The sequence below is a fragment of the Neospora caninum genome, chromosome X, assembly GCF_000208865.1.
Source record: "Neospora caninum Liverpool complete genome, chromosome X".
In the NCBI taxonomy this organism is placed as follows: Eukaryota; Apicomplexa; class Conoidasida; order Eucoccidiorida; family Sarcocystidae; genus Neospora; species Neospora caninum.
In genome coordinates, this window is record NC_018396.1 from 2,691,976 (window position 1) to 2,718,192 (window position 26,217).

Sequence of the window (26,217 nt, forward strand, 5' to 3'; positions counted from 1 at the left end):
TTTCAGAATGGCGAATCGAACGGACCCTTTGGCGCAGCAGGTGCACGGCTGCAACCCCCAGACGCTCGTCTCTCGAATTATTCGCCGGAAGATCTACGAGAGTGTGTACTGGAAAGAGCAGTGCTTCGCCCTCACTGCCGAGACGGTCCTGGAACCCTGTGTCGCGCTGACGTACGTCGGGGGAACCTATGGCGGCAAGCGACAGCCAGCACCGTTTCTCTGCTTGGTTTTGAAGCTCCTGCAGATCCAACCGGAGACGGAAGTTGTCCTCGAATTCATCAAGCAGGAACAGTTCAAGTACTTGCGCGCAGTCGGCGCCTTCTACTTGCGCCTCGTCGGCCGGGCGTCCGAGGTGTACACGCACCTCGAGCCGCTCCTTGCGGACTACCGGAAGCTCCGGTTTCGCCTTCCCGACGGAAAGTTCGCGATTGTCTGCATGGACGAGTTTGTCGACGACTGTTTGCGGAAGACGAACTTCTTGGACGTCGACTTGCCGGTTCTCCCGAAGCGCGAAGTCCTCGAAAACGAGGGTGATCTGCCGCCCACGCGCTTGACCGCGCTGGAACACGACGTCGAGGTGTACGCGCCCGCGGGAGTCGCCGGCGGCGAGGGCGTGTCGGAGCGCGACCAGCAGCTCTGGCTTCTCCAGAAGGAACAACTTCGCGAGGAGCAAAAGAAACTGCAAAGGCGCGTGCTGCAACAGCGCATGAAGCAGAAGCAACAGGAACAGGAACAACTTCTCCTCCAGCAAGTGCGCGAGCTCGAAATCGAGAACGGCGGGCCGGATCGCGGCGACAAGGAGAAACAGAGAAGCGACGACGCCGGGGACGGCTGGTGGAAGGAAAAGAAGGAACCTGGAGACAAAGAGCGAGACAGGGAGCGAGGGGAGGGCGCAGACGGAGTCAGGAGACAGAAGAGGCGAAACGAGCGAGATGAGGGGGAAGAGGAGCGTGAGAAGCGAGAGAGAGAGTGGCATCTTTCGGGGCGCGCGCACGGCCCGAGAGGCTACGAAGGCCGAGGACACAGGACGCGGGTGGGTAGCAGAAGTCCAACGCCCGTGATCAAGAGAGAGAAGGACGATCGGCGCGAGGACGAGCGCAGGCGGCGGAGCCGTCGCGAGGAAGAAGACGCTGAGCGTCGGCGGAGGCGACACCGAGAGGAGGAAGAGGAGAGACAGCGACGACGAGACAGGCGGCGGTGGGAAGAGGAAGAAGAGCGGGAGCGGCGGCGGCGCGATCGGAGAGAAGAGCGCGACGAAGACGAGGGCGGAGACCGAGGGAAACGAAGGAGATTCGAAGACGAGAAAGAAGAGAATCGCCGAGAGAGACGCGACGACGACGACCGGTACCGACGCAGCGTGAAGCACGAGAAGGAAAGAGACGAGGAAGAACGACGGAGGCACACGAGAGACGGGGAGCGTCGAGGCGACAGGAACAGACCCGACAAGGGAGACGCCGAGAGAGCGGAAGATGGAGCGAAAGGTCCAGCGTTCAGCTTCGGAAAGGAAAGCCGAGACCGGAAAAAGGGAAACGACGACTCCCTCTCGGTCCAGGAATGGGATGCGCTGCGTGCACAGCTCGGTCTGAAACCTCTGAAAAAGTAACGGTCACAAAGGCAAGGTTATAGGACGAAAAGAGAGAAAGAGCCAGAAAGAAAGAAGAGGCGAGAAAGTGGTGAGAGGGAGAGGAGAAAACCAGATGACGTGGGGGAGGGAGGGCGTGTGTAAAGCACAACAGAGATAGAGAAGAAGAAAAACGAGAGAACAGGGACGGAAAAGAGAAGGACCGACGCACAGAGGAGTTGCGAAGAAGGGCGGCACACGGTGTGGATCGAAGCAAAAGGCGAGATAGCGGCGAGTGACAGAGACGACGAGGCAAGGCAGAGAGCCTTGGAATATACGGAGAACTGAAAAGAGAGAGAAAGGCGAAGGAGAATGCGGCAGGAAAGCAGAAAAGACAGAGAGGCGAACAGAGATAACAAGGCGGTCAAGACGGCTTCTTTTTGTTTTTGCCCAGAAGGATCCCAGATTACCCTGATTATCTTAGTGAAGCCGAGAGGTCCCGCAAACACCGGCGGTGTCGCCCAGCCGAAGCGGACGGCGCGGATCTCTTTTCTTTTTCGTGTGTAACTCGAGGGCTCTTGTGTAACTTTTTCCTGGTGTCTCTTCGCAGCCATCCTGTCCTTTTTCTGGTGATTCTCCGTGAAGACGGCTGCAGGTGAAACACCTCTTTTTAAAAAACGTATTCCTGTCTGGCGGCTCGCGTTTTTTTCTTCTTGGCTGTCCTCATCAACCTCATTTTGCTCGAGCAGAAACTGCTTCAAACAGTGTTTTCTGAGGCAGGCGTTTTGTATTTCTATCTTCTGCGGCAGCGATGTGTTGCGCTGTTTTCTCCGGAGGCGATCGACGGTGGTGATCTCTAATCACATCGTTTGAGCAGTCCGATCGTGTTCTATCTATGTATACTGGCGGTAGTGCGTCTGTGGCAGTTTCGGTCGTCTTTGAAAGCCGAGTTGCGCAAAAAAACGGATTTTTTCGTTGCCAGTGTACCACAGATTCACGCATGCAGACACACAGGCATGCATACACACCGACACATCTACAAGTGTCTGAATTTGGGCGCCCATATGTATGCATATACGAACATATATATGCGTACATGTATATATATATATATATATATATATATACATGGATATAGTAGATGGGTGCATACACATATGTATATGTGTGTACATAGTTACATCTACGCGCACATATATGCGCATGCATAGTTATACACATTCAGATATATATGTATGTATATATATATATGTAAACTAGCATTTGCAGTAGACAAGAAGTAGAGGGGGCGTCTCAGTTTAAGGCGAGTCTGTCGCCTTTTCGTGGATGGCCTGGGACACCACAGCGAATTTCCCATTTTATGGTTTTGAACAGCTTTTTGAGTTAGGTGTAGGTCGTTATGGGCGTGCGTTTTGGAAAACTACTGCTCGATTTCACGCGAAGAACAAACGAATCAGAAGTCCTTCGACACACGCGTTCCGCATCTGCATGCATGACGTGCAGATGCCCCTGGAGTACACTAAACGCCTGCAGTTGTAGATATGCCGACGCAAAACGCATGCAGATATCTTCTATCTGTATAGGCATTCACAGTGCACTAGGTATTCCCTTACAGATACATATATGTGCAAATGCATATATCTGCAAAATACACATATTTTAAAATAGGTATACATCATACAAGCATACATAAAATTGTTGTTTTTCTGTAGATGTCACGATCGCTCTTCTGTGTCTTTTGTTTTTGTGAGGAGCGTCCCGTCGGGAAAAGAAGCAAATCTGTGCGTTTAACGGAGCGCGCCCGTCGCTGCCGAAAAGAGAAAAACTATTTTCAAAGAAGATCATCTGTACAGGCGAGCAGAAGTCTCTGTCGGCTTGTAGGTACACTTCAGCAGAAAGGCGTTTGAGTGCAGCGGGATTGCCTGCATGTCGACACAAGGCAACAAAAGATCTCAGTTTACCTGTTTGAGAGGATAAAGGAAGTGGTGGAATTCACAGTTACCTTTTCTAAAGTCCTCTGAATGTGTAAATCACGAGATACATTTCTCTCTAAACATGTGTGCTTCCGTATATATATATATATATATATACATGTAGAAAAGTCCAGTCGCAAGACCGTTTAAATGCGTGCATGTATCTGTGCCGCAGACTGTTTTTCGTACATGCACAAAAAGAAAAATGTATGCATATGAGGATCTTAAAAACGCATATATTTATGCCTCAACATATATATGTCTATGCGTAACGATCCATTTATTTATATAATTTGCTGTCGAACAAGTGTCGTTTCACGAGCGTGTATTCATACAGGTGCGAATAGATATAACCCTACATGTCTATGAAAGGAAAAGTATATATATACATATATATATATATTATTTTTGGGTAAGTGGCCTTGGAATTTTTGTGTATCGCCCTCAGGAGGTAGGACGTTTATTTTCTTCCGAGACTCTTCTACTCAGCGTACGTGCCTGCGGCGTGACCACCCTCCTCTGGACTCGTCGCCTCGCGGCTTTTTCTACGACTTACACGACGTGTGAAGTGAATACAGTCCTCCCTCCCAAGAACTTTACAGCTGCTTCAATATAGATTTATGTCCATTTCCGTTCAACCTTTTGCAGATGTACATTTGGAGTGCTAGAAGTGGATTTCTACCAGCACAGAGATTTATGCATTGTCGTAGATGTGTATATGCACAAATATATATGTATATATATATATATATATATATTTATATATATATATATATATGTATAGGTGTGTGTGTGTGTGGAGACTGAGGTACAGAGATAGGGGTGTCTATGCAACACGGATAACTCGGTTTGTGAACGGAGAGAGATCGCGTTGTAGAAATGGATCTCTCTGGAGGTTTGTGGAAGGGGGGGATCCCGTCCTGACCTCGCCCGTGGTGGGATTCCAACGTTTCCAGGGGAGAAGGAACTGAGGTCCGTCGGAGTCGAAAGAAGGGAGATGGGACGTTTCTTTTTTCCGCGTGTTTGCATGCGCGACGGCGCCCCAGGATGCCGGATCGAGAGCCCTCTCAGCCGCCGCTCGGAGCTTCGACGGAGGCAGGCAAGCAGCCGCTGCGGCAGTTTCCACTGCTTCCTTTTACAGGAAAAAACAAAAGAGCGGGGCGAAGGGAGGGCAGAGAGCAGACGCCAGTAAGGAGGGAGACGCAATCACCGCAAGAACGACGCAGCAAAGAAGACGGAGAGCGCGAGAACGAACAGCGATGACGGATTGGGGTGTATCTGGCCTGTCGCTTATATAATAACCGTCAGGGAACAGAATCGACCGTGAAGAAGCAAAACGGAGGAAGACCGCAGGCCACATGGACAGAGAGAAGTACGTGAGGACTACATGCGCCTGCGAAGACATGTGCGAATATCACAGAAACATCTTTATCAGTATACATATTTATAGAGTTGTATATATATATATATATAAATATGACAAATGTATCATATACATATAATCCAGATGAAATAGGAATAAACAGATATCTACATGGCTCCATCTCTGCAGAGTGGTGTCTAAGAAGGAAGAGAGAGGAACATGGACGGGGAAAAGCTAACGCAGAGAGATGGGTCTTCCTATATCTGGATGCGTGGACAGAACATTCACCAGGGTACGCGTCACCCGGTGTGTGAAAACTCTTTGCGCATGTGCTGGGAGGATTGCTTGTCACATTTCGTGTTTTTGCTCGTGTTCGGGAAGACGCCGTTTCCGTCTGCTTGGCTTTTCTGTTTGCCTCGGGTGCGAGATTTCTCTCTCTTTTCTCTACCGGCCAATATGCGGGGGGCAAGAAGTCGACAGAGGAGAGATCAATTTGGATCTCTTTTTCTTCATTCTCCGGCCCTCGAACAGAAATCGACTGAAACAGGCGAAAGCCCTCCACGTCCCGCCTGCGGCACGCGGCTGAGAAAAGCGAAGCGAGTCGTCGGGGCTGTCGATTTCTCCCCTCAGCTTTTGCAGAAGCTGCGCATCCCACGCGCACAGGCCAGAAAGGAGGAGAGAGTCCGAGAGAATGGAAAGACGACGCTCTTTCCTCTGTGGAGCAACGGAGTTCAGGTGGAAAAGAAGGGAGCGCAAAAAGGCCCGAGGAAGAGAAGAAGGGAAGCAAACGAGAAGAAGAGCGACAGAGCAAGAGACATGCGAATCTGGAGGCAACGAAAAAAACGGATCGATGAAAAGACGAATCTAAGGGACCCGCTGAAGCAATGCCTCTACAGTGCAGCCTTCCTCTCGTTCGTACTCTTCTTGTTTCGCGTTTCGCACAAGGTTTGTGCTCGTGCCTCGTTTCGCCCCGGTCTTTCTTCGCTTCAATTTGCTGTCTGTGTCTTCAGTCTCTCGCGCAGTTTTTTCTCTGTCCCCGTTTCCTGCTCTCTCTGATACCCTCTTATTCTCCTCACCTTCTTCCTTCGTGTAAACACTCGAAAAGGAAAACGGATTCGGCCTCGTCGGCGCACGCGAAACGTCGCCCGCAGAGGCCTTGAAACTGAGCGGCGCGGCGTCCGGGAAGACATGCAAAAACAGGAGCATAAATACAGTATTTACGTAGGTATGTACCACGTGTATCTATGAGCGCCTGAAGGCGCAGGAATGTCCAGATCGAGACGTGTGCGACTAGAGTACCCAGATCGAATTGCATGCGTACACGCAACAGATAAAACAGAACCAGAAAGGGGGAGAGGCCAACAAGCGTGTATATTTACATGTACAAATGAACTATATATATATATATATATACAAATATGATTATATATATATATATATATTTATATATATTTATGTTGGGGGAGGTGTATAGTTGATGCATGGCTCACGAGGTGTTTGCGATAAGGTGCTTCCGGACGGTGTTGGAAAGAGGAGATTCTCGAGCTTGTTTTCGCGGATTTCCGGATTTCTCTGGCGTCTCTTACGCGTCAGGCGTCTCCTCTGGAGCGGCTTCTTTCGGCGCACTCTGCATGCGGTCGACAACGGGCGGCGCCTTTCCTTGCGGCGATTGCTTGCTCGACCTCTCGCGCCGCGACGCAGCTTTTTTGAACATCTCCATTCTCTCTTCTCCCCGGCGAAGCCGGTAGCAAAGATCTGCGGCTTGGCGCGCTTCTTCTTCTTGCTCCTCGAGTTTGCGGTACCAACTGCCGAACCTGAGGATCCCGGCAGGGAGGACGGGACGTGAAGCGGCTTCAGTGAAGGAGGGGAAATGCGAAAACGCGGAAAAAGCAAAGGGAGCGTACTGGCGCGGGGAAGGCCGAGGCTCAGAAGGGCACGAGAGGGAGAGACGCGCGCAAGCAAACTCAAGAAAAGAAGTGGGGAGGACCGAAGAGAGCGCAGATGAGGCGAGAAAAGAGGGACAGCAGGACGGAAGCGGAAGGGGGTGACGAAACGAGGACGCGCGCAGGGAGAGAGACAGACCGGCGAGACCGCAGAAGGCGGAGAACGAGGAAGAGAGAGAAACAAAAAGAGGGAAAACGCAAGACCAGGTCGGGGAGGGAGAAAGTCCATGTCTCGGGGCAGCAGGCGGCAAATACGTAGAAGCAGGCGCGACAGGGACGAGAGTTCTTCGAGAGTCGCGAAGGCGTGCAGAAGACGAGAACATGAGCGCCGCCAAAATACAGAACTCACTGGTCGCCGAAGCTGCAGAGAGCCGCACAAGGCACCGGAAGAAAAGAAGCACACAGAGAGAGGTCTTTTGAAGAAGGAGTTGCACGTGGTCCAAAGAGCAGCACGATCAGATCTGCAGAAAAGGCAATGAGGAGCGGGGGTGCGTTTGCAGAGAGCTCGAGGCACAGCCATACTGAAAGGCATATATCAGCAGACATGAATTCACGTGCGAGACACACACGATCATCGGTTCAGAGAGACTCAGCGATCGAAAGGCACCCGGGCCTCACCATATACAACTGGTTGGCCCTAGTCGCCTCCCTCTACAAGTAAATGCATCCTTTTGTATAAACATATGGATTTGAATACATGTAAATATGGGCGTGGGGACATGGAGGTACGAAACTCGATACAGATTGGGAAATGGAGAAAGATCGAGAGATCGACGGACTGGACAACAGACAGGCGAACCGGGTAGCGTTGCCGAGCAGAAGTCGATTGAAACCGCGCAAGAAATGTGAAAGAGACGTGGGCGGTAGGAAGGATGGGCGGCGCCGTGCGGTGTCTCCATGTCGGCTGTGTGTCTCCGCAGTTTCCGTCTTCGTGCCGCTTGCAGGCGTTTCGTATCTGTCCCTTTCTCACTTGAACTGTGCATTTTTGGGATTGAGGGATCCTCCCGTACAGCTCGCGTGGCCGACGCGTCGGTTTTCAGCAATTCGTTGCGAGGCGGCAGCGGCTTCTTCGTCGCGCTTCGGGCGCCGCTTCGCCTCCGCTTGGCGTCGCCCTCGCTCGCTGCGCTTCTCTTCTTGTCCCGGGCCGTCTGAGACGCCAAACTCTTCCTCTTCGTCGCTGTACATTTCGTTGTCCTCCTGACCCCTGCCGAACCTACTCTTCCTCGCCTCTGTTCTCTTTCCTCGCTCGCCGCTCCGGCGCGAAGACGGCCGTGAGCACCGTGCGCACGGGCTCTGAGGGGCGACCGCAGAAACGCAGTTCTTCTCGTCCATCTCGAGGCTTTCTTCGGTCTTCACAGCGCCGCGACGGCGGGCGAGGCGGCGGGGGAGGCTTCGTCCAGGCGCTTTGCTCTGGCGCGCGTCTCCGCGAGGCGACCGTCGCCCCCTTCTCCTCTCTCCATTAAAAGAAAAGACGTCGCTCGCTTCTTCTCCTTTTCTCCTTTCCGCGGGCGAGGCCACGTGCCCAGATTGCCAGCGAGGCCGGGGCGTCGAGGCGCCTTCCCAGTGACGCTGGCTCTCTCGTGCGGAGGGTACGGCGCGTTGTTCAGGTTTCTCGGTCCTTTGAGCGTCCTTCCCGGAGTTGCGAAGACGGAAAGACGCAGGCCTGCCGCCGCCACGCACCGCCGCCTGAGACTCTCCGGACGAAGAGTCACTCTGGCTCCTGCGGCGCGGGGCAGATCCGAGAGAGCGAAACGCGCAGGCGGCGCGGAAGTCCGCAGCTGCGCCCTCGTGTCGCCCCGAGCTTGTGCTCCTTTCAGACGCCGAGCGGAAAGCAGTCGGGGCCACGCTGGTGGGTGTCGCCGGCGCGGAGGGCGTGCGCGGGCTCCCGAGGGGAGAGTTGGAGACAGAGACCGAGAGAAACGGATTCAAGACGTCGGCAACGGAAGAGACAAAGCTGCAGTTGCTGCATGGACTCGCAAACACCTGGACCGCCGGCGAAAACAAAAACGCCGGAACCAGCACAGGGAGCGGCTGCGCGAAAACAGAAAAGGCATGCGCAGAGAAACCTCAAATGCATGCGCAGGAACCGAAGGATGGGTTGTTTGCCCCCATCGCGGGACGACGCCTCTCCCCTCCGGAACGGGCGTATGCGCCTTCCTACCAGGGTACGGGGAACACTGAGGTATATTTCTCGTGAAAGGCAGACTTCGTCCGCCGGCACTACATACATCTCTTTGTGTGATTTACCACAGGATGCGTGCTGACAGAGAGGTATGTCTATTTGTGGCTATCTGCGACGAATCAAAGGCCTGGCGGATTCTCGTTTTCGACCGCCAGAGGAAGGTCGAAGTCGCGCACAAGGCGTTCTCTCCTCGGGAACGGAAGCATACGTCCCTTTCTCGGTTTGGGCCGAGTTCGGACAGTCGCCCAAGCGGCGAGCGAAGCGAAAAAAAAACGTTCTCACCTGGTTGTCTAGGCGATCCGACAGGCCGAGCTGTCCCTGTTCGTGACTGCCCCACGCGTAGACGAACCCGCGGAGAGTGACGGCGAGAGAGTAGAGGGGACCGAGGGCAAGAGTAACGACGCTTTTGTCGCGAAGGAATTCCACAACCTACGCAAAAAGCGAAACCTCTCGGGAGCGATGGAACACAGCGGGAGGCCGTGGCACAACAGCAGCACAAAGCAAGCGCGCGAGAGACTCTGCTGGGTTGACCCTTCTCCGCCTCCAGAATCGTATATTCAACTACACGTCAACCGATATATATAGGTGCACGTAGGCATGCAGGTCGATGAACGAAGATGGAATATACAAATATATATATGTTTTATAGAAATATATATATATATATATGTATATGTATATATACATACATATATATATATATGTATATATATATATATATGTATATATATATATATATATAAATTCGCGCATTCGCACTGAATCCGACGGGATGCACCGAGAGGCAGCTGATCGAGATGGAGGCTCGCCTACAGAGGGAAACGCGTTTGTTTCTGCGTTCCCTTCTCCTTTCGACCCCACTGCTTTTCCAAGTTTAGAACAGATCCGGAGCTTCTCTGTTGAGACGGTTGATACAGAGTCCACTTCTGTCTGATTTGGTGGGGAGTCCCGTCGTTTCCTTGCTTCGGCTCTGCGCCCCCAAGAGGCGAATCAACGCGAGAGGAGCGGAGCTCTGTTGTCTCTCTCGTGTGTTCTGTGCGTGCGCTCCGGCATTCCCTGCGACATCGCGAGCACCACGCCTCTAGACAGGTTACTGCAAAATAGCAAATCTCAGAAGGCCGGGGTGCGTCGCCTACCTGCGGCTTAACAGAGAGGCTTTCGTGGCCTTCGGACAGGGAGTAAGCAGTGAGGATCGCTTTTCGCGCCTCTCGCGTCCCTTGTTCATCTCCTTCATGCCCGTTGTTAGCCTGCTTCGGCTCTCCATCTGTGCGTTTCCCCGTGTGAGTTCTTCGGTTTCTGTGCTCCCTCGCCGAGACACCCTCGTCTCCGCCGCGTTTGCCTTTTCCCCAGACACTCAGGACGCCCCGCGCCGCGTTCTCTGCGCGCGTCAACGTGGGCGCTTCTCGCGCCGCCCCCGCTTTCGTTCCCGACTGCGACTTCACAACGTGTGCAGCTTCAGCCGCCACAGAAGCCGCTAAGAACGCCGCCGAGGGCTGCCAGTTCGCCAAGCCGAGTTGCCCACAGCAGTTGCTGCCCCACGTCCACACGAGGAGACCCGAGTCCAGAGCGGCAGAGTGACTTCCTCCCGCGCAGATGAACCGCACTGGCGGCAGGCCTTTGACGCTGCGAGAGGCAGAGAAGAAGGGAACGCAGAAGCGAGACACTCAGGGATAGTGCAGCAGGGTCGGGGGGGACAGGGGACGCCCCGTGGACGCCAGGGGGCGACGGCGGAGTGTCTTCAATCTCGAACTTTCAATGGGCGCGTTCAGACGCGAAAGGCGTCCCTCGCTCTCCCTGGCACGCGCACAGCAACCCGCAGCACGCGCACAGCAACCCGCGCGCGCGCTGCTAGCAGGGTGGGTGAGGAACCGCGTGTGCGTCGCATCTCGAGCCTGTTCTGGGTTGCAAGGAAGGACTCTCTTCTTCGGGGGATAGGGGATTTTCGGACCTTCCTCTTGCCTTACCGCTCAAAGGAGTGCCTGCTGTGAGTGTCGCCGAGGCCCAGGCGACCCTCGCCGCCCTCCCCAGTAGCGAACACGTGGCCGTCGTAGGTAAGCACGAGAAGGTGATTCTTTCCGCAGCTCGCCTGGACTCACGGCAGCAGCGAAAAGATAGAAAGGAACACTGCGAGGAAAGCGACACTTCGCCCAAACGGCGGGGCACAGAAGGATGGGAGTGTATACACCGATGGTTCAGGAGCCTCGAGCCCAGGACTGACGACTCCTGGAACTCAGGCACCTGTAAGGGTCCATCCTGCCTCCTTAGTAAAGCCACCCTACGACTTTCAGTGGAGATTTGCGTGGGGCGTGCGAACTCCTTGATCTACCGCTTGACAAACGTGTGGCTGCTGCCGCGTAGGCACGAAGCAGCATTCTGTAACTGCTGGCGCCTGATGCATCCGGCCCCACAGGCTGCCGTTCGCCTACGGAATGGAAGCGACGGTTCCCGTTCTCGCTCCGAAACGAAAAAACGTTCTTTTTCTGTCTGAGTTCCGTTCCACATCGACAGCTGGTTTGAAGTCGCCCACCTGCAGAAGAGGCGTTTTCAGTGTCTCGACTTTTTGCGGTTGCCACACGTCGTCCGTATGACCGAGGCCGAGCTGCCCCGCCGTGTTCGAACCCCAGGTGTATAGGCAGTCGCGGTCGTCTGAAGAGAAAGGCATTCCGTTTTCCAAGCAAGAAGAGCAAGGAGAAACGTAGGCGGTCACACCGTGGCGGGGCTAGCGCCTGCCTGGCGAGGAGCTATTTGCGGAAAGGGCGGCACACTTTGGTCGCTGCTTTCTGTAGCTGGGATGCGAACAGTTAGAGTGTATCCTTGGGCGATACTCGACAAAGCGCTGTCGGCGCTTGGCGTGCAGTCTTCTACTGCATTTGCTCTGGAGCGGCCGATATCACGGGACAGATACGGGGCGGCGAAAACCCGGCCAACGTGGCTAGCACTGCAAGAGCGCATTCAACAGGCTTCCTCGCCTGCTCGCTGAAGCGTGCGTTTTCGTCGTCCTGAGCTTCTGAGGCAAACCGTGATTGACCGCTCGCCCGTCATAGCTGTCCCTTGGATGAGAACAATCTGATGGCTACCTGGTGCCTGCCACGCAGCCGTGTAGATGCGCAACTGTCAACAAACCGCGCATACGCGAGGAGAGAACCCAACAGAGAACCCCCTGTGGCAGCCGGCAGTGTCCCCTAACGCTCATGGGAGCAGACTTCATTGGGGGCGACAGCCCTGGTGCCAGCGGAGTCGACGAGGCGAGCCGTTGGCTCTCCTGGTTTCCTCGGGAGTCATTCTCCACGGTTCGTCGTTTTCGTTCGAAGGCGACTCCGATACTTTTGCAGCTTTTTCCTCACCAATGCATGCGCTGAAGGCAGCTCCTACGCTGATGACACGGACTTTGGGAATCCCAGTGATGAGTTGAGGGACCGAGTATTTTGCATAGAGGCCGCCTCTCTCGCGGAACCTGAGAAGCGAAGCGCGTCCTTGGTCACCTGATGGGGAGTCCAACGCATCGACTGGACGAGGAATGCCGAGACGACCGTTCTCTGCAAAGCAGGAGAAACACGGGAAAACAAGAGCCGAAACGCTCCATCTGCACGGCGCCTCGCGAGTGGCGAGGCGGCTTTTTGAGGCGGTTGCGCCGTTGGCGAACCGAGCCCGCAGGAAGCCGTGCCCCTGGCCGCTCGAAAAGGACACGTGTTCCGTGTCCTTCAAGAACGCATGGTCTATGTCCTGTTTTCGGGCGAGCCTCTGTGATTCGGCAACTCACGTCGGCGCACCCTGCAAAGCCCAGTTATAAGAACGGAAACCCCTTCTCAGACACGCCGGGGGCGGTACGCGTCAGCGGCAACGTTCGACGCTAGGCTCGCGTAGGCTCGCCTCGCCGACACCGGCGCTTACGGGCGTTGCCGAACGCATACATCGTTCCCTGCAAAGTCAGAATCAACGTGTGAGCTTCTCCGCAGCCAACCTGAACAGCGCGACACCGTCCCACGCGAATCTGAATCCAGAATTGTCGCGCACTTGCTTCTGAGCATGCCAGGAGAGTCCTCTGCGTCTGGACGTGCACGTGAAGTCCGCGGCTTTCCACAAAAGTCCACAGGCAAGCAGGCGTGCACCTTTTCATACTTTTGGCATCGCCTGGAAAGTTTTTTCGAGTCTCTCGGAGACGCAGCCCACAGTGCGTCGTCAAATCGGAGTCCTTCCGTCCAGGGCTGTGGCACAGATCGCGCGTGTGTGGAGGAGGCGCCCCGGCGCGGGTGTTCCTGAACTCTGTTACGGCGTTCTCGGGTTTGAGTCTTTTCCCCCGCAGCGTCGCCTTGAGCCACGGCGTCTGCCTCGTAAACGTCGTGAGCACAGACCGTGTGTGTGTGTGATTGGGCGTCGGCTGCACACGCACACCACCTACTTCTTTGTGGCGCGAGCGGTGGATCGGCGCTTTCGCCCTTGAGCAGAACGGTGGTCTCCCCTCACCTGAACAACGAATTCGCCTTCCAAAGCAGAGATTATCCGAGGTACGGGGACGAGCACGAGCCCCGTGGCGCCAGCCCGACCCCGGGGAGAACCCGGCGCGCCTCCAGGGCCAAGCGTGCGGCCTCGTCGTTGGCTAGAAAGCGTTCCACGTCTCCCTGATTCTGGAGAAGCCACCAGGCTGTGGACTCGAGCAGGCTTCAGCGAGGGCGGCCCGCGCACGAGGGAGTCGCCACTCCTCGAAGGCGTTCCATCTGTGTGTGCGTCGCCTGGAAGGGCGTCCAGAGTCCGGGCGGAACCCAGCGAGGGGAGGGGCAAAGCCAGTTGCCCGTCGCTGCCGTCTCCCCATCCGAACAAAGTACCGTCTTGCAAGACTGCGCAAGTGTGCCTGGCACCGCTCGAGATCTGAGGGACCGTCGTTTTCGCTGGCAGGCCTGCAAGCTGGTAGGAACGGAGCACGATGGAAAGACAGGGGGAGGACGCAGGGGACAGGCGAGGGGTGAAGCGCCCACAGAAGACGCAGGGAGGAAGTGAGCTCGACGCTTGCTGAGTGGCATGTCGGATCTAAAGGGTGGCGACGGAAGGGAGAGACTGTGAGAAGGGAAGGCCGACGCAAAATGCGAAACGCAGGTGAGGCAAGTGGAAGACAGACTCCGCTCCGAACAGGCAGAGCCAAGAGACGTCCGTTTGAGCGCCGTGGAAGTGAAGCGGTTACAGAGGTCTGGGTGTAGTCCTATCTTGATTGGGAACACGGTGGACAAGCTTAGTATTTTCTTGATCTGGCGGCGGTTTTGCTAGTCGTGGTTAGAAGTCTCTCGCTGCCGCGAATGGGTGAGGAAAGGGGTTTGTGGGCATGCAGCGAAACACCGCGAGGGGTTTCCTGATCTGATTCACCTTCTGTGGATGCGTTTGACTCTTTTTGTTTGTACTGTCGTGGGCCAGTTGGAAATGTAAGTTCGACCCGAAGGACCTCAGGATTGCTCCGCTCGTCGAGACGAGGACGACCGTCAGCCGAAATGCAAATCCATCGTAGGCCGGCGTTTTGCTTGTCACGTAATGGAGGAGCTCAATCTTGCTGCTGTCCTCCTCAGGAGTATCTGAAACCTCTCGGTTTTTTCCTCTGCTCGAGTTACAAGGGGCGGTCGCCCGCAAAAGAGAATCCAAATAAGCTCTGGGAAAGGGTTGCCTTGCGTGCTTCCGGTAGAGGGAAGAGTCACCGAAAATGGAAAGGTGCGCCCCGCCTACAGATAAAACGCTATAAAATCGTAGCTGAGCTCATCCACTGCAGCGGCCGATAGTACGACACGCGCAAGCAACAATTTGCAAGGAATCACGCGTTGGGGGTGAACTTGTGCCAGTTCAACATCGCGGGAGAAGTCGGCAAATTTTCTGTAAGGCAACCGCTAGTTTCGCACTCATATAGTGGCAAGTTTTTTGGGTTTTTTAGAAGCATCATCGCTGCTTAAAGTGCAACCTGCTACTAGCCACCTTCTGTCTTTGAAGTGAGCTCGCGGCTTCTGTTCTGGTGGCTCTTGCGAGGAAACTCACCCAACGACAACAATCCTTCGGGGTTTGTCATATTCTTCTGGTTTGATCTGAAGTGTGTCCGGAGAAACAGCAACTTCTCCGAATGTGGCACGGATCGATATCACCACTGGGGTCTCAACACGTTCTGCCAAGCTGATGGTGTAAAAATCACAGGCGCCTCCATTAACGACAATCAACTTGGACTGGGAAACGAGGATGCCCTTGTCTTCAGGTCGGATCTCTATTAAGCGGTTCATTGTTAATGGAAGTTGCTGAATCGAGAGAATAAATTCTTGCTTTTTGTGAATAGTTGGAGCCAAGGGCAGAAAGTTAACGGGCGACCTCGTGAGCAGTCGCGTTGAACAAGCTTCCTAGAGTAGAAGGACAACGCAATGTTTCTGGTTACATTAGCAACCTTTAGTAACTTCCTGCTGTAAAAGGTTCCCCTGTTCGACGAGAAACGAGGAGTCGCTCAAGACGATCACCGTCGGCAGAGAGTGAGCGGGAGAGTGGTCTTAACGGTTCACGGTCCCCATATGAGTTTCAGGGTAGTACGGGTACAACTGTTTTTACTCTGAGAAGACGTAATTGCTCCGAGGCTTCATCCCCCTTACGAGAAGACCAAGCAGCTTTCGGTGGCCCACAGTCTTCTGTTGTATCCGGGTAGCTGCTATGTTTTGCAACATTGTAGAGTTTGCCGGGAACAGTGTGCCTCTAACGAGCAGCATCTCGGGAGCGCAAGGAGGACTCAGTCCAAACCTCGACCCTGAGGAAGTCCAAGGGAGCGTTTATTCTCAGCACCTTATTACCTTTCATACTGGGGATTTGCAGTAGTGTAAGAGAGCCAAACAAAATTGAGTTCGCATGCAGTCTTGCCGAAACACAAGACACCGACAAATAACCGGCGCGGCCGAGCATAGCTGGGTAGAGAAGACCTATGGGTTTAGTTTGTCAAGAGAGAGGACTGATCAGAATTTGAATGATACGCGTTCCACAGAAATGAGCCTACGACTCCGTAGAACGACGAAAGCATCCCGTTCTGCCATGTTGTCGGCGGACTTGGACTTCATCAACCTCAAACGTGCGAAGACCAAATGCAACAACTTGTCAGAGAAGGCGATACACTATCCCAATGGTTCGTTGCTCGTGCCGTAGGCTAGAGAATATAGAGCATCAGTCTGTTCCACTTGTATGACAAACCTTTCGAGTTCCTGCGGTCTCAAGTGCCGGTCAGAGAAGCAAAGCGGAAGCGAATAGCCGTCCAAAGAAACGGTAGCACACCTCGGTTTTTGTAAACGCTGCCTGGGCAAAATCGACGGATTCGGCAGAACGGGAATTGTTCGATAGCAAAGTTGCATTGATCTTCTGGTACCGATTTCCTTGCATGCGTTCTTCACCGCAACACATGCAACGTGCAAGGCGGAAACTCGGCAGAACACGACAAACGAGAGCGAGGCGCACCCCTAAAGCCGTTCATTGAAATCTCCAGTCATGCTCATTATTCTTCGTTTGTTCCAAGCTCAAGGAACGAAAAACTCGGGCCCAAACGGTGACCTTGGAAGGCAGGGGTAGCATCCCGCTTTGCCATCATTACCAGGTTTTAACGACCGACAATCTTGAATAAAGAATGCCTGCGTCAGGAAAGGTGAAGTGCGCACGTCTTTTCCATTCCTTGAAGCGTTTTGTGTATCTGTCAGCCAGCTATTCTGTTTGCTCTACGAAGGTGTGTGCGTCCTGTTGAGTGCAAAAGAAGCAGCAAAGCCTAAGAGTCGCCTTGATCAGGCGACTCCGTCCGACCCCGCCTGGTTGGAAATGCTCAGTAGAGCAGCCACTTCAAGTCTACAGATTTCTCCCTGTGTGTTGCCTCTGAAAGAGATTCGTTTTGGCTGCTACTAGTGGCTCCGTCGTGGAGCGAGTTCGCTGGCCGACAAGGAATCGTTCCTCAGCCCATAGAACTATTGTTTGTGTACGAGTGTGGCTAGCCACATCGATACCTAACAAAATAAAAATCTTAGTATCTGTATGAATAGAAATAGGCCGATGCATCATCAGTCAGTACACATAATAACGCTTCGGAATGAAATTCCACAGACATCGAGAAAAATGTTTCCACCAGAACGCGAAACCAGGTGACGACATTAGTGTCCCTTCCGTAAATTGTAAAATATATTTTAAAAATAAATCTCCTCAGATTGGATTTGAGCCAGTGACTCTTCAGTGAACAGACGAAAGCTACCGGGAGCGACGCCGTGGTAAACATGAACAGAGCACCCAGCAGAATTGTTTTAAAAGGCTTAATCGTCACACTGGGGAATGACTTCTGAATTTTATGGACTGGCAAGCCTTCAGGGAACCAGCCTGTGTGATAACAGTCACCTGTGGATGATGTTTTACCACGGATACCAACACTGCAAATGGATGCCGGTGGGCAAGACAACACCATCTATCCCCCTTCACCAGGGATGACGTGCTCCAGAACGGCGGCAAAAGAGTAGTGTTCTTCCGCGGGAAAAGCCGCAGCCAGTGCTCTGCGGTGGGGTGGCAAAGACACTTCCATTTTGAAATGTAGTTGGATAACATGCATTTGATTCACCTAACCGTGCCGTATTTTCGATCACTGGGAGGCAGTGCACCTCGGGAAGCCAAGCCACGCAAGCTGAGACGAATCTATCTGCAAGTGGAGAGTTGACAACTAGTCTTCAACCAAAAAGGAAAACTGCGAGTTGACTGTCGGGTTCAGCTATTTCTCGACCTAAGTTTTGACTTTGCTTATTCCTGTTCAAATGCGTTAGTCTCCCAACTCTTTGTCAAGGAAGTATCAATCGCAAGAAGAGCGGTGATAGGCGCTTGCCCAGAAACTGGAGCCTCGAGCTCCAAGTAGACCCTATTTGGTGGTCCCTGGACTTCTTCTCCGTTGAAAAAATCCATGCGGGCCATAAGCCCTTCCACTTCGCCATCTTTCCCACACAGCTGTGAGAGCGGTAACATGCCGAACATGTCTTGGCATCGAGCTTTCATGTTCCCTTCCCTCGTGGCATCGTCCACACCATCATCCCTAGGTACGGAGAAACACCCGCTGAGCAGGAGACTTCCATTTCCTTCGACTTGATCCGCTCTCTCACCGATATCGAATAGTGCAGTTACCAGCACCTGGCATTCGCACCGCGGTCCTTCTGCGACGGCTGGCCCTTCCTGGGCGTCCTGTTGAGAGCTGGAAAGCTCTCCCAAATTGGGAATGGGTTCCAACAGAGCGGCGGGCAATGGAGCGACCGTGGCCATACAAGAGTTTACCGGAACCATGTGGGGAGCAGGACGAGTCCGCGCCGTTTCACGCACTGCTTGCCCCAGAGACAAATAGTCTGCCGGATGCACAACTTCGTACACAAGGTCATCAAGTGCGTAGGTGCCCCGTTGCATCAGCGCAGCAGCCGCTGTTGAGTCCCGAGAAAAGTTCGCAACACACACCGAAAACAAAAGGACGAGAACGGCGGGAGAGACTCCCTGAATTCCGCCGCTTACGCCACGCCTGGAAACAGACCCGCCAATCCTCGTCAACATTTTGGCTGTATTTGTTAGAGCGTGCTATAAACGATAGCTGCTGCCTGTAAAATTGACCTGAATGGCTTGCGCGAAGGGTTACCAGGGGAAAAAGCAGGAACCCTGTTCTAGGAAGGCACAGTATCGAGGCTCGACCTCAAACGGTGGACGACATCCTGCCGTGTGCGGATCAATTTGAAAACATGTTGCATTCGGCTGAAGAAATGGACGACAACGTATACCCCTGCTTTCGAGACGTTCACAGCGAAATTCCTGGAACCATCGTTTGGGGGCCCGGTGTAGACTCGGCGTGGTTCCGTGCTTGGCGTGTGCGCCTCGTCGTAGTCGTCACGGCTTGACGGGAGCGCAGGAAAGCCTCGTTACACAGGATGTAGCGCGCAGCAATTGACGGGTGAGTGAGAGCCCAGAGAAAAGAAGATTGCCATGAGTGCTATCGATCCTGGAAAGGAAGCGCTTCGGCGAATCCCCTTTCGAGAGACACGCAAGCAGACCGGCGTTGGCCCGTACCCCGTATCAAAAAGTCGGAACTTTGTGTGCCGCTAGTTGCAGCGAAAACGCCAGATAAGCCGAAAAGACTGTTTGCATGCACGTCGTCTTAATCGGAGACGCAGCAGGGCTGGCCTTGAAATAATATTCCTATATATGGTTAAAACTGGGGTTTTGTACAGCGCATCAAAGAGATGGGGTTGCATGCCGCCCTGGTGTGGTGTTTTTCCGATGTGACACATGTGGAGGCCCGATCCGGCATCCCTTCGCGACAGAGTCACTGCTGGTTTCCCCCTTTTTGGGCGACAACTTGTACGAAGGGCCGGTCTCTCTGCTTGGTTTCCTTCCTGTGCAAATCTGACTTGTATGTCACTTCTTCTTTGTGGGGAGGATAGGGTGTATCGAGAGCCCTAGAACGTCTGTTCCCTGTGTTGTCCTGCCGCCCATTGGTCGCCCCACGCCTTCCTTCGCGCCTCCCCAAACGCGTTTTTCCTTTTCTTTCACTTTTCGCGTCCAAGTTTCCAAAATGGCAGCCGACAAGCAGGCCAAGCTCTCCCTTCAGGAGGATAGCATCGCCAAGATGCTTATCTGCAAGGTGAGTTTCAAAGTGGAGAAAGTCCCCCTCTTCTGCATCCAGAACAAATTTTCCCTCACATGCGGGTTTTCGCCAGTTTCCCGCAGCTGGCGTAGCGCTTGGAATTTCCGGAAATGTGACCAGGTTGCCACAGAGATTTGAATGCAGATTTTTAAAACATACATCCAGTGTCCACACGATGACGCGTGCTTACAGATTGACCTTGTTTGCGGGGTAGCGTCGTTCTCCTAGTTCCGGGGCTGAGGGTCCACCGCACCTTCGCGGCGCAGAAACTGGAGAAACTGGGACAGGGATTCCTGGGATACTTACCTGCCCTCGAGTTTGTTATTTGTCTTTCCGCGGGGGTACCAGATAATTCTCGCGGGCTTTGGGCGATGGTGAGCCTCCACTTCCTTCCGCGGTGCCGCTTGGGAGGGGAGACCCCAACGTTTCTTGGTGGCATGCGATATAAACCCATATCTGGATGGCAGCGGCGCGTCACGTGCGTGCACTGGGGACTGTGAAGTGATTTTTGTGGGCGGTCGTTGGCGTCCGTTCCATGTACGTCTCTCTTTCTCGAGCATGTCCACGCAGCGGGAGTGGGAGTCTGCGTTACTGGCCGCAAAAGAAGGCGAGACCGCTCCTGTATGATCAAGTTTTCTTGGAGTGGGGAGGGCTCGTGCCTTCTCGGCGGTTGTGGTGTGTGCGTCATCTGGTTGTGCACTTTGTTGCTTTTTTCTTCGTAAGAGTGGTGAGGGAGGGCGCCTGTTCTTCAGAGACTTAACACGCACGTGGAGAGCCGCACGGGTCCCGCCTGTGATGCGTCCTCTCCTTTTTGTTCTGCTCTCCGACTTTGCGTTCAGGCTCACATCGGGACGAAGAACGTGGAGCACAAGATGCGCCCGTATGTCTTCAAGTCGACCAGCGAGGGCATCCACTTGATCAACCTGGCGAAGACGTGGGAAAAGATCCTCATGGCTGCACGGGTGATTGTCGCTATCGAGAACCCTGCGGACGTTCTTGTCATCAGTGCTCGACCCTACGGAAGCCGCGCTGTCCTCAAGTTCTCCCAGTATGTCGGAGCACAGGCAATTGCGGGTCGCTGGACCCCCGGTATGCTGACCAACCAAATCACCCAGAAGTTCATGGAGCCCAGACTGCTCATCGTCACCGATCCCCGCACAGATGCCCAGGCTGTTCGCGAGAGCGCCTACGCCAACGTCCCCGTCATTGCTCTCTGCGACACAGATTCGCCTCTGGAGCACGTCGACATCTGCATTCCGTGCAACAACAAGGTACGCGGGGCGACAGACCGTCACGCAGCCCCAAGCCACAGACGTGAGGTGTAGTGTACATGTATGCAGGTGGATATACACTTGCCGTGGGGGTATGTGTGGTATACCACGCATGCGCGTCTGTCTTTTTCCGTGTACAGAAAGGTCGCACACTTCGTAACCAAGAGGGTGTGTCTGTTTTCGCTGATTTCAGGGCAAGGAATCCATCGCACTGATGTACTGGCTTCTCGCTCGGGAAGTTCTCTACCTCCGTGGCGAGCTGCCCTCGAGGAGCGTGCCGTGGGATGTCATGGTTGACATGTTCCTGTGGAGAGACCCGGAGGAGTTCGAGCGCAAGGAGAGACTGGAGGACGAGGAAGTTGCTCCTCACACAGCTCAGGCGGTAAGTCTGCATTCGCGTCGCTGGCCGTTGAACGCGCACTGGATTTCGAAGCGGTCATGGATGTACTCACTAGCGAAGGCAGCGCGAGTTCCTGTCAGCCGCGTCGTTTTTACGGGGGAGAGCCGCGTTGCGCACGTGCTGGTAGCTTGCCTGTCCTGTGCTAGCAGCAGAGACGTTCGTGATTGTCAACAGACAGGCTCGTGGGGGAACTTTCTGGTACTCAGGTGTGTTTTTTGTGGACATGCGCATCGGGAAAAGGGTCGCCTCAAACTGCACTTGTGCGCGCTGTGTCGAAACGCGTTCATGAATGGCACTAGGAGATACGCGGACAAAAGCTCTGCAAGAAGTGAAATTAACTCGGTTCTCCTGCCTCAAACGTGTCGGCTCCATCGCCCTTTTCGTCTTCCCCCTGCGTTGTGAATGTGCAGGACGCGACCCAGTGGGGCGCAGACGCTGCAGCCGCTGACTGGAAGCAGGCCGGTGCGGACTGGACAGGCCCGGTTGCTGGCGGAGCTGCCGGCGAATGGGATCAGTCCGCAGTGGCGGCGGAGGGCGAGTGGGGCGGCGGCCGTCCAGGAGTAGCTGTTGGCGAGCCTTGGTAAACTCTCCGTTCCGTGCAGCGTGGGGGGAAGTCTTTTTGTTCTCTACACACATGTGACGAAAGGAAAGCCAGAGAAGAAGGAAGCGCCCAAGAGAGGCGGTGGGAGTGACAGGCACTCGGGGTGGGAGGAGCACTGACGGGACCGTCCCCGAAGTTGTAGAGGAGAGAGTATTTGTGGAGGACTTGAACGAAAGCGTGTGCTCGGACCGTTTGTTCGGTGTGGCGGTGTCTTGTCGCATGGTCCAGTGCGAGCTGGCTCGCCTGGAAGAAACTGTCGACTTCCCACTGGCAACTCCAGTCGCGCGGAGAACCTCAGCTGGCCCTGCGCGTGGCCTTCGGGTCGTGTGAAGCGAGGACAAGTTGCGTTTCTTAACAGACTCCAAAGAGAGGGGCGGTTTTGCGTGGATACGCGCGGTAGCTTGACAGAGAGTAGTTACTTCGTTGCGCCACTGCTGCCGCTTACCCTCTCATTCTGCCTTGACAACTCGGAGAGCACTGCGACCCGTTGGGAACGCCGTGATTTGCAGTCCGATCCCATCGCACATTGAAGTAGCTGTGTCGCATCGTGGCAGTTTCCCTCCCCTGCCGCGTGTGTCGTACCCCCGCGTGTAGACCGCGATGACGGAAAATGCGTCTTATACACCACACTGATGGGAACGCAGTCCTACGGGCTCTCGACATATCCACTCCAGTGCCACTTTGGGCGGGTCGTTGGGCACTCACAAAGGCGGTCTTCGTGGATGAGAGCGGTAGTACTATACCGTAAGAACCATGCAGGCCCCTGTCAAGTAGGCCCTTTGGAGTCCTGACCTCAAATCCCCTGAGTACATAGAATCACAGAATTCGGTATTCACATGTAAATCTAATAGTATCATAAGTAAGCCACGCGGTTCGAGAGGAGTGTGGGTTGTACCGTCGCGCCTGCCTGTAGTGTCAATACCGTTGTAACAAAGAAGAAGCAACATCAACTTTTGTGGCGAGCGTAGAGCGAGAACCTTGACGCGTGCTGGCTGGAAAAAGTCGCGTGTTGCTCCACTGGAAGTCGGCTAACGTAGGAAACCCCGGTTGTTCTATCTTGTTCTTGTGAGACTTATCAGAAGTTTCCTTTACCTATCAGAAGTTTCTTTTGCATACCAGAAGTTTCCTGTTGTGCTACTACGGTAGTGTGCAAAGGAATATATATATATATATCTCACGCGGATGGCTCGATCTGTGGCGCATTCGCCAGAGGAACCCCCACATCTTTGTGTACACTTTAAACTCGTCGTTCCCCTGTAGGTGCACACTGGCATCCGTACGTAAACGGGAGATGAGAACTGGTACCCGAGACTGTGTGCACTCTGCTCAAATGAAGGCAGTTGACATATTGTCATGACTGCGTTGACGCACCAGCTATGAAAGCTATATAGTCTAAGCGACTGGGCTATGTATGTGCGAAGAAAGAGACGTCGATTAGTATGAAAACTACCGTGCTTGCAGAATGGTGCGAAGCACCGAATACAAGTGAACCATCACACCTCTCCTGACGTGGAAAGAGGGCGCGTCATTGAAGATGCGTTGGTTTCCTTCGAAGTTGATGCACTTGCGGAAAACCAAGACGCTCTAATCGACCAGTCGCCCCCCCCCCCCCCCCCGCCAAGAAGCTGAACCAGTCCGGCTTCTCAGGTGATAAAGCCCTGACACCAAGTAAATGAGCAGCGTTGTCTCGGACGCCACCAGAGATTTTTGGATGTGGAGCCAAAAAAGGGCTTGAGTTCGATATATCTTTTGCTTTTCTACGACAACAGTCTTCTCTCGCTCTCGGCAAAGCAAACTGCACGAACAACCGTCACATGGTGTTCCGCTCAAAAAATCGAGTTACAAATATTATTTTTGACTTCACAACTCAGGTTGCCATCAAGTTCACAGTGACACATGTTCACTAGGTACACAATTCATTGATATTCAGCACTACCGGCATAAATGCGCATTTACCTCTGGGCTGTCCAACAGTTTGTCTTATCTGCCGAAAAATTAAGGCAGAATTTTTGACTTATTTTGGCATCATCGATCTTTATGACATGACCTCCCCTGTGCATTTGCAGCTTCCGTCTAAGCAGTATCCAGTTTCTGCACACTTCTGAAAGAGTCGATTCTCGCATCTCCTCTACCCGCTTCGTGATTTCCTCTTGGCTGCATTTGAGTTTTGTCTTAGCACCCTGCAGAAAAAAAACCGTGTCGTGTGTATTCTCGAAGCAAGTTCGAAAATAAAACAAGGTCAGAAAATCTTCTACGTCCACCGCTGACCCCACAGAACACTGCTGGAGGCATTCGATATTCAACTGTTGGAATTAGATGAACAAGAAATGAAACTCTCTCAGGCGGCTTCATCGGTAACCCTCCTGGTCATGGTGGCATTCGCAAGACGCTTTTGCGAAGGTGAGAAGTTTATATCTCTGCGCGAAAACGTTTTTCACAGCTTACCATCTGCTGAAGCATCAACTCTTTCTTAGCGAAGCGAGCTATCATTTCAGACACAAGTAGTAACAGGCAGCACTCTGAAGCAGGTTTCGCGACTAGTGGCGACTGCGTGCACAGTGCGTTTGACACATGACACAGTTCCCCACATTTAGAAAGCTTTATAAACTGAACGTCGCAGGCTTTGCTTCTTCACTTACAGAGAAGGCGTCACGGAGCTGTTTGTGCCGTTCGGATTCCTCGTTTCAAAATCGCAATGCCCCGACGGGGTACTTTCTGTTTGCCAGTCTCCTTGATGTCTTCCATTGAAGTTGTACACCTACGGTGGTCGATTACTGGAATACACGTTCCTTGAAAGTCGTATGCAGTTTCTGAAAGTGTGATTGCATGTTGCGCAGTTGATGCGACCTCTACAAGGCTGCTCGAGAGTACACTCCAAACACTCGGCCTCGAGTCTAGACGTCCGTCTCATGTTTGGCGACATCAGTTCCAAGACAATCCTGCTAGGACGATGTCTCGATCTGAAAAGCCATTACCTAATTTGGTGCCGAGACCCCTTCTCTTGCAAAGTATCACCGTGTCGCAAGGAGAACCTGTTTTTTTGCAGCTGCAGAACTCGACACGCAGCGGAAGTGAAGCCTCTTCAGGCACAGTGACAGCAAGAGGCGCTGCGGATTTGGATCTTTTGAACGCGTACGACAACGCCCTCGCGGACGCACTGGAGGCTGCAATCGAAGCGAGAAAAGTATGGCACGACAGAGGAAGACGCCCACGGGTGGCTTCAGCATCACCGAATATTTCGAGGTTTACTGAGAGGAATCAAGCCGCCGCAATACAAGCTGCAGTCTCGGAGTTGACTTTGACACCTGTGAATGGAAGGAAAGAACTGTTTCAACTGTTTATGGACGACGCCTCCGAGATCCCCCGGGATACATGGCGAGAGATCTTGCTGTTCAGATTAGGACAGCTGCAAGAACCGAATCAATCCAGTCGGAGGGTGGTTGCTGTCGCACACACGAAATCGCCCCTCGTTCAAGAGGTAGAACCTTGAGGGCACGCATTCTTCACTATTCTGCTTTAGCCCTTTTGCGGATGGCGTCTTCTACTTAGTCCGTCAGCTGCGGTTTCGAGAACGGAATTTCCCTTGCGATTGGCGGAGAAAGTTTCGTGGCATCCGTCGGGAGAAAGAGGATCCAAACCATGGATCCAATTGTTTTAGGGGGAGTGTAGGCAAACTGTTTCCTCCTAAGATGAAGCGAAATTCTTCGTAGTCGCAGGTCTCGATATATCATGGCCTGGTATGACATACTGTTGAGGCACCGAAATCTTGTAACTACAAATACTGGAACAATCCAATAGAACCCAAGCCTTCGCTAGTCACATAAGAATCGTTCAGTTCATAGAGGGTCGAGTGCTAATGTCCCGCATGTGTTACAAGCACAAAATCTCTGCATTGCCGCTGCTTACGACCATATGTACAGCTAGCAAAGCGGCTGCTCAGAACTTGTAGTATGTGTAATGCATACAGGAGTGGACACCAGTTCCCCTTTTAGCAAGAGGGGGGCGAAGACGCTCACCGTCAACCAAGCCCCTCCCGTCGCCTGTCGTCGTGAAACGTGAATCAGATGCGGTCGCCCGTCACGCTGCGACCAGAGCTCGCCTCAGGCTCACGACGGCAGCTTCTTTTTGAGCATAGAGAGATGAATACCTCTCTAGTTCAGAGGTTCTCTGGCACGAACAGCGTGCGTGAAACTCAATTGCGACTTTGAACAGCACCTTAGTGAGCTGGATATTTCGGTCGTTTTCCAGCAGGTATCTACTTCTACACGTAGAACGAAAGACGAGTACCCCAAT

At 53.5% G+C, this 26,217-nt stretch overlaps 3 protein-coding genes across 3 annotated transcripts; 2 read left to right on the forward strand and 1 right to left on the reverse strand.

The window, feature by feature from the left end:
- Positions 1 to 7: 7 nt before the first annotated feature.
- On the forward strand, positions 8 to 1,603 carry NCLIV_048000 (putative PRP38 family domain-containing protein; the record flags this gene model as incomplete). The annotated part of the gene is made up of 1 exon (XM_003884351.1): positions 8 to 1,603. One exon carries the CDS (start codon positions 8 to 10, stop codon positions 1,601 to 1,603), a length of 1,596 nt encoding a protein of 531 aa, XP_003884400.1.
- A 4,876-nt stretch (positions 1,604 to 6,479) lies between these two features.
- On the reverse strand, positions 6,480 to 15,267 carry NCLIV_048010 (putative regulator of chromosome condensation domain-containing protein; the record flags this gene model as incomplete). Its single annotated transcript, XM_003884352.1, has 12 exons — positions 6,480 to 6,711; positions 7,190 to 7,201; positions 7,811 to 8,871; positions 9,305 to 9,451; positions 10,159 to 10,645; positions 10,987 to 11,108; positions 11,550 to 11,668; positions 12,367 to 12,558; positions 12,914 to 12,983; positions 13,487 to 13,924; positions 14,378 to 14,603; positions 15,032 to 15,267. 12 exons carry the CDS (start codon positions 15,265 to 15,267, stop codon positions 6,480 to 6,482), a joined length of 3,342 nt encoding a protein of 1,113 aa, XP_003884401.1.
- A 4,313-nt stretch (positions 15,268 to 19,580) lies between these two features.
- Positions 19,581 to 22,279, forward strand: NCLIV_048020 (hypothetical protein; the record flags this gene model as incomplete). The annotated part of the gene is made up of 5 exons (XM_003884353.1): positions 19,581 to 19,649; positions 20,492 to 20,923; positions 21,117 to 21,305; positions 21,734 to 21,903; positions 22,153 to 22,279. 5 exons carry the CDS (start codon positions 19,581 to 19,583, stop codon positions 22,277 to 22,279), a joined length of 987 nt encoding a protein of 328 aa, XP_003884402.1.
- Between the last annotated feature and the right edge of the window lie 3,938 nt (positions 22,280 to 26,217).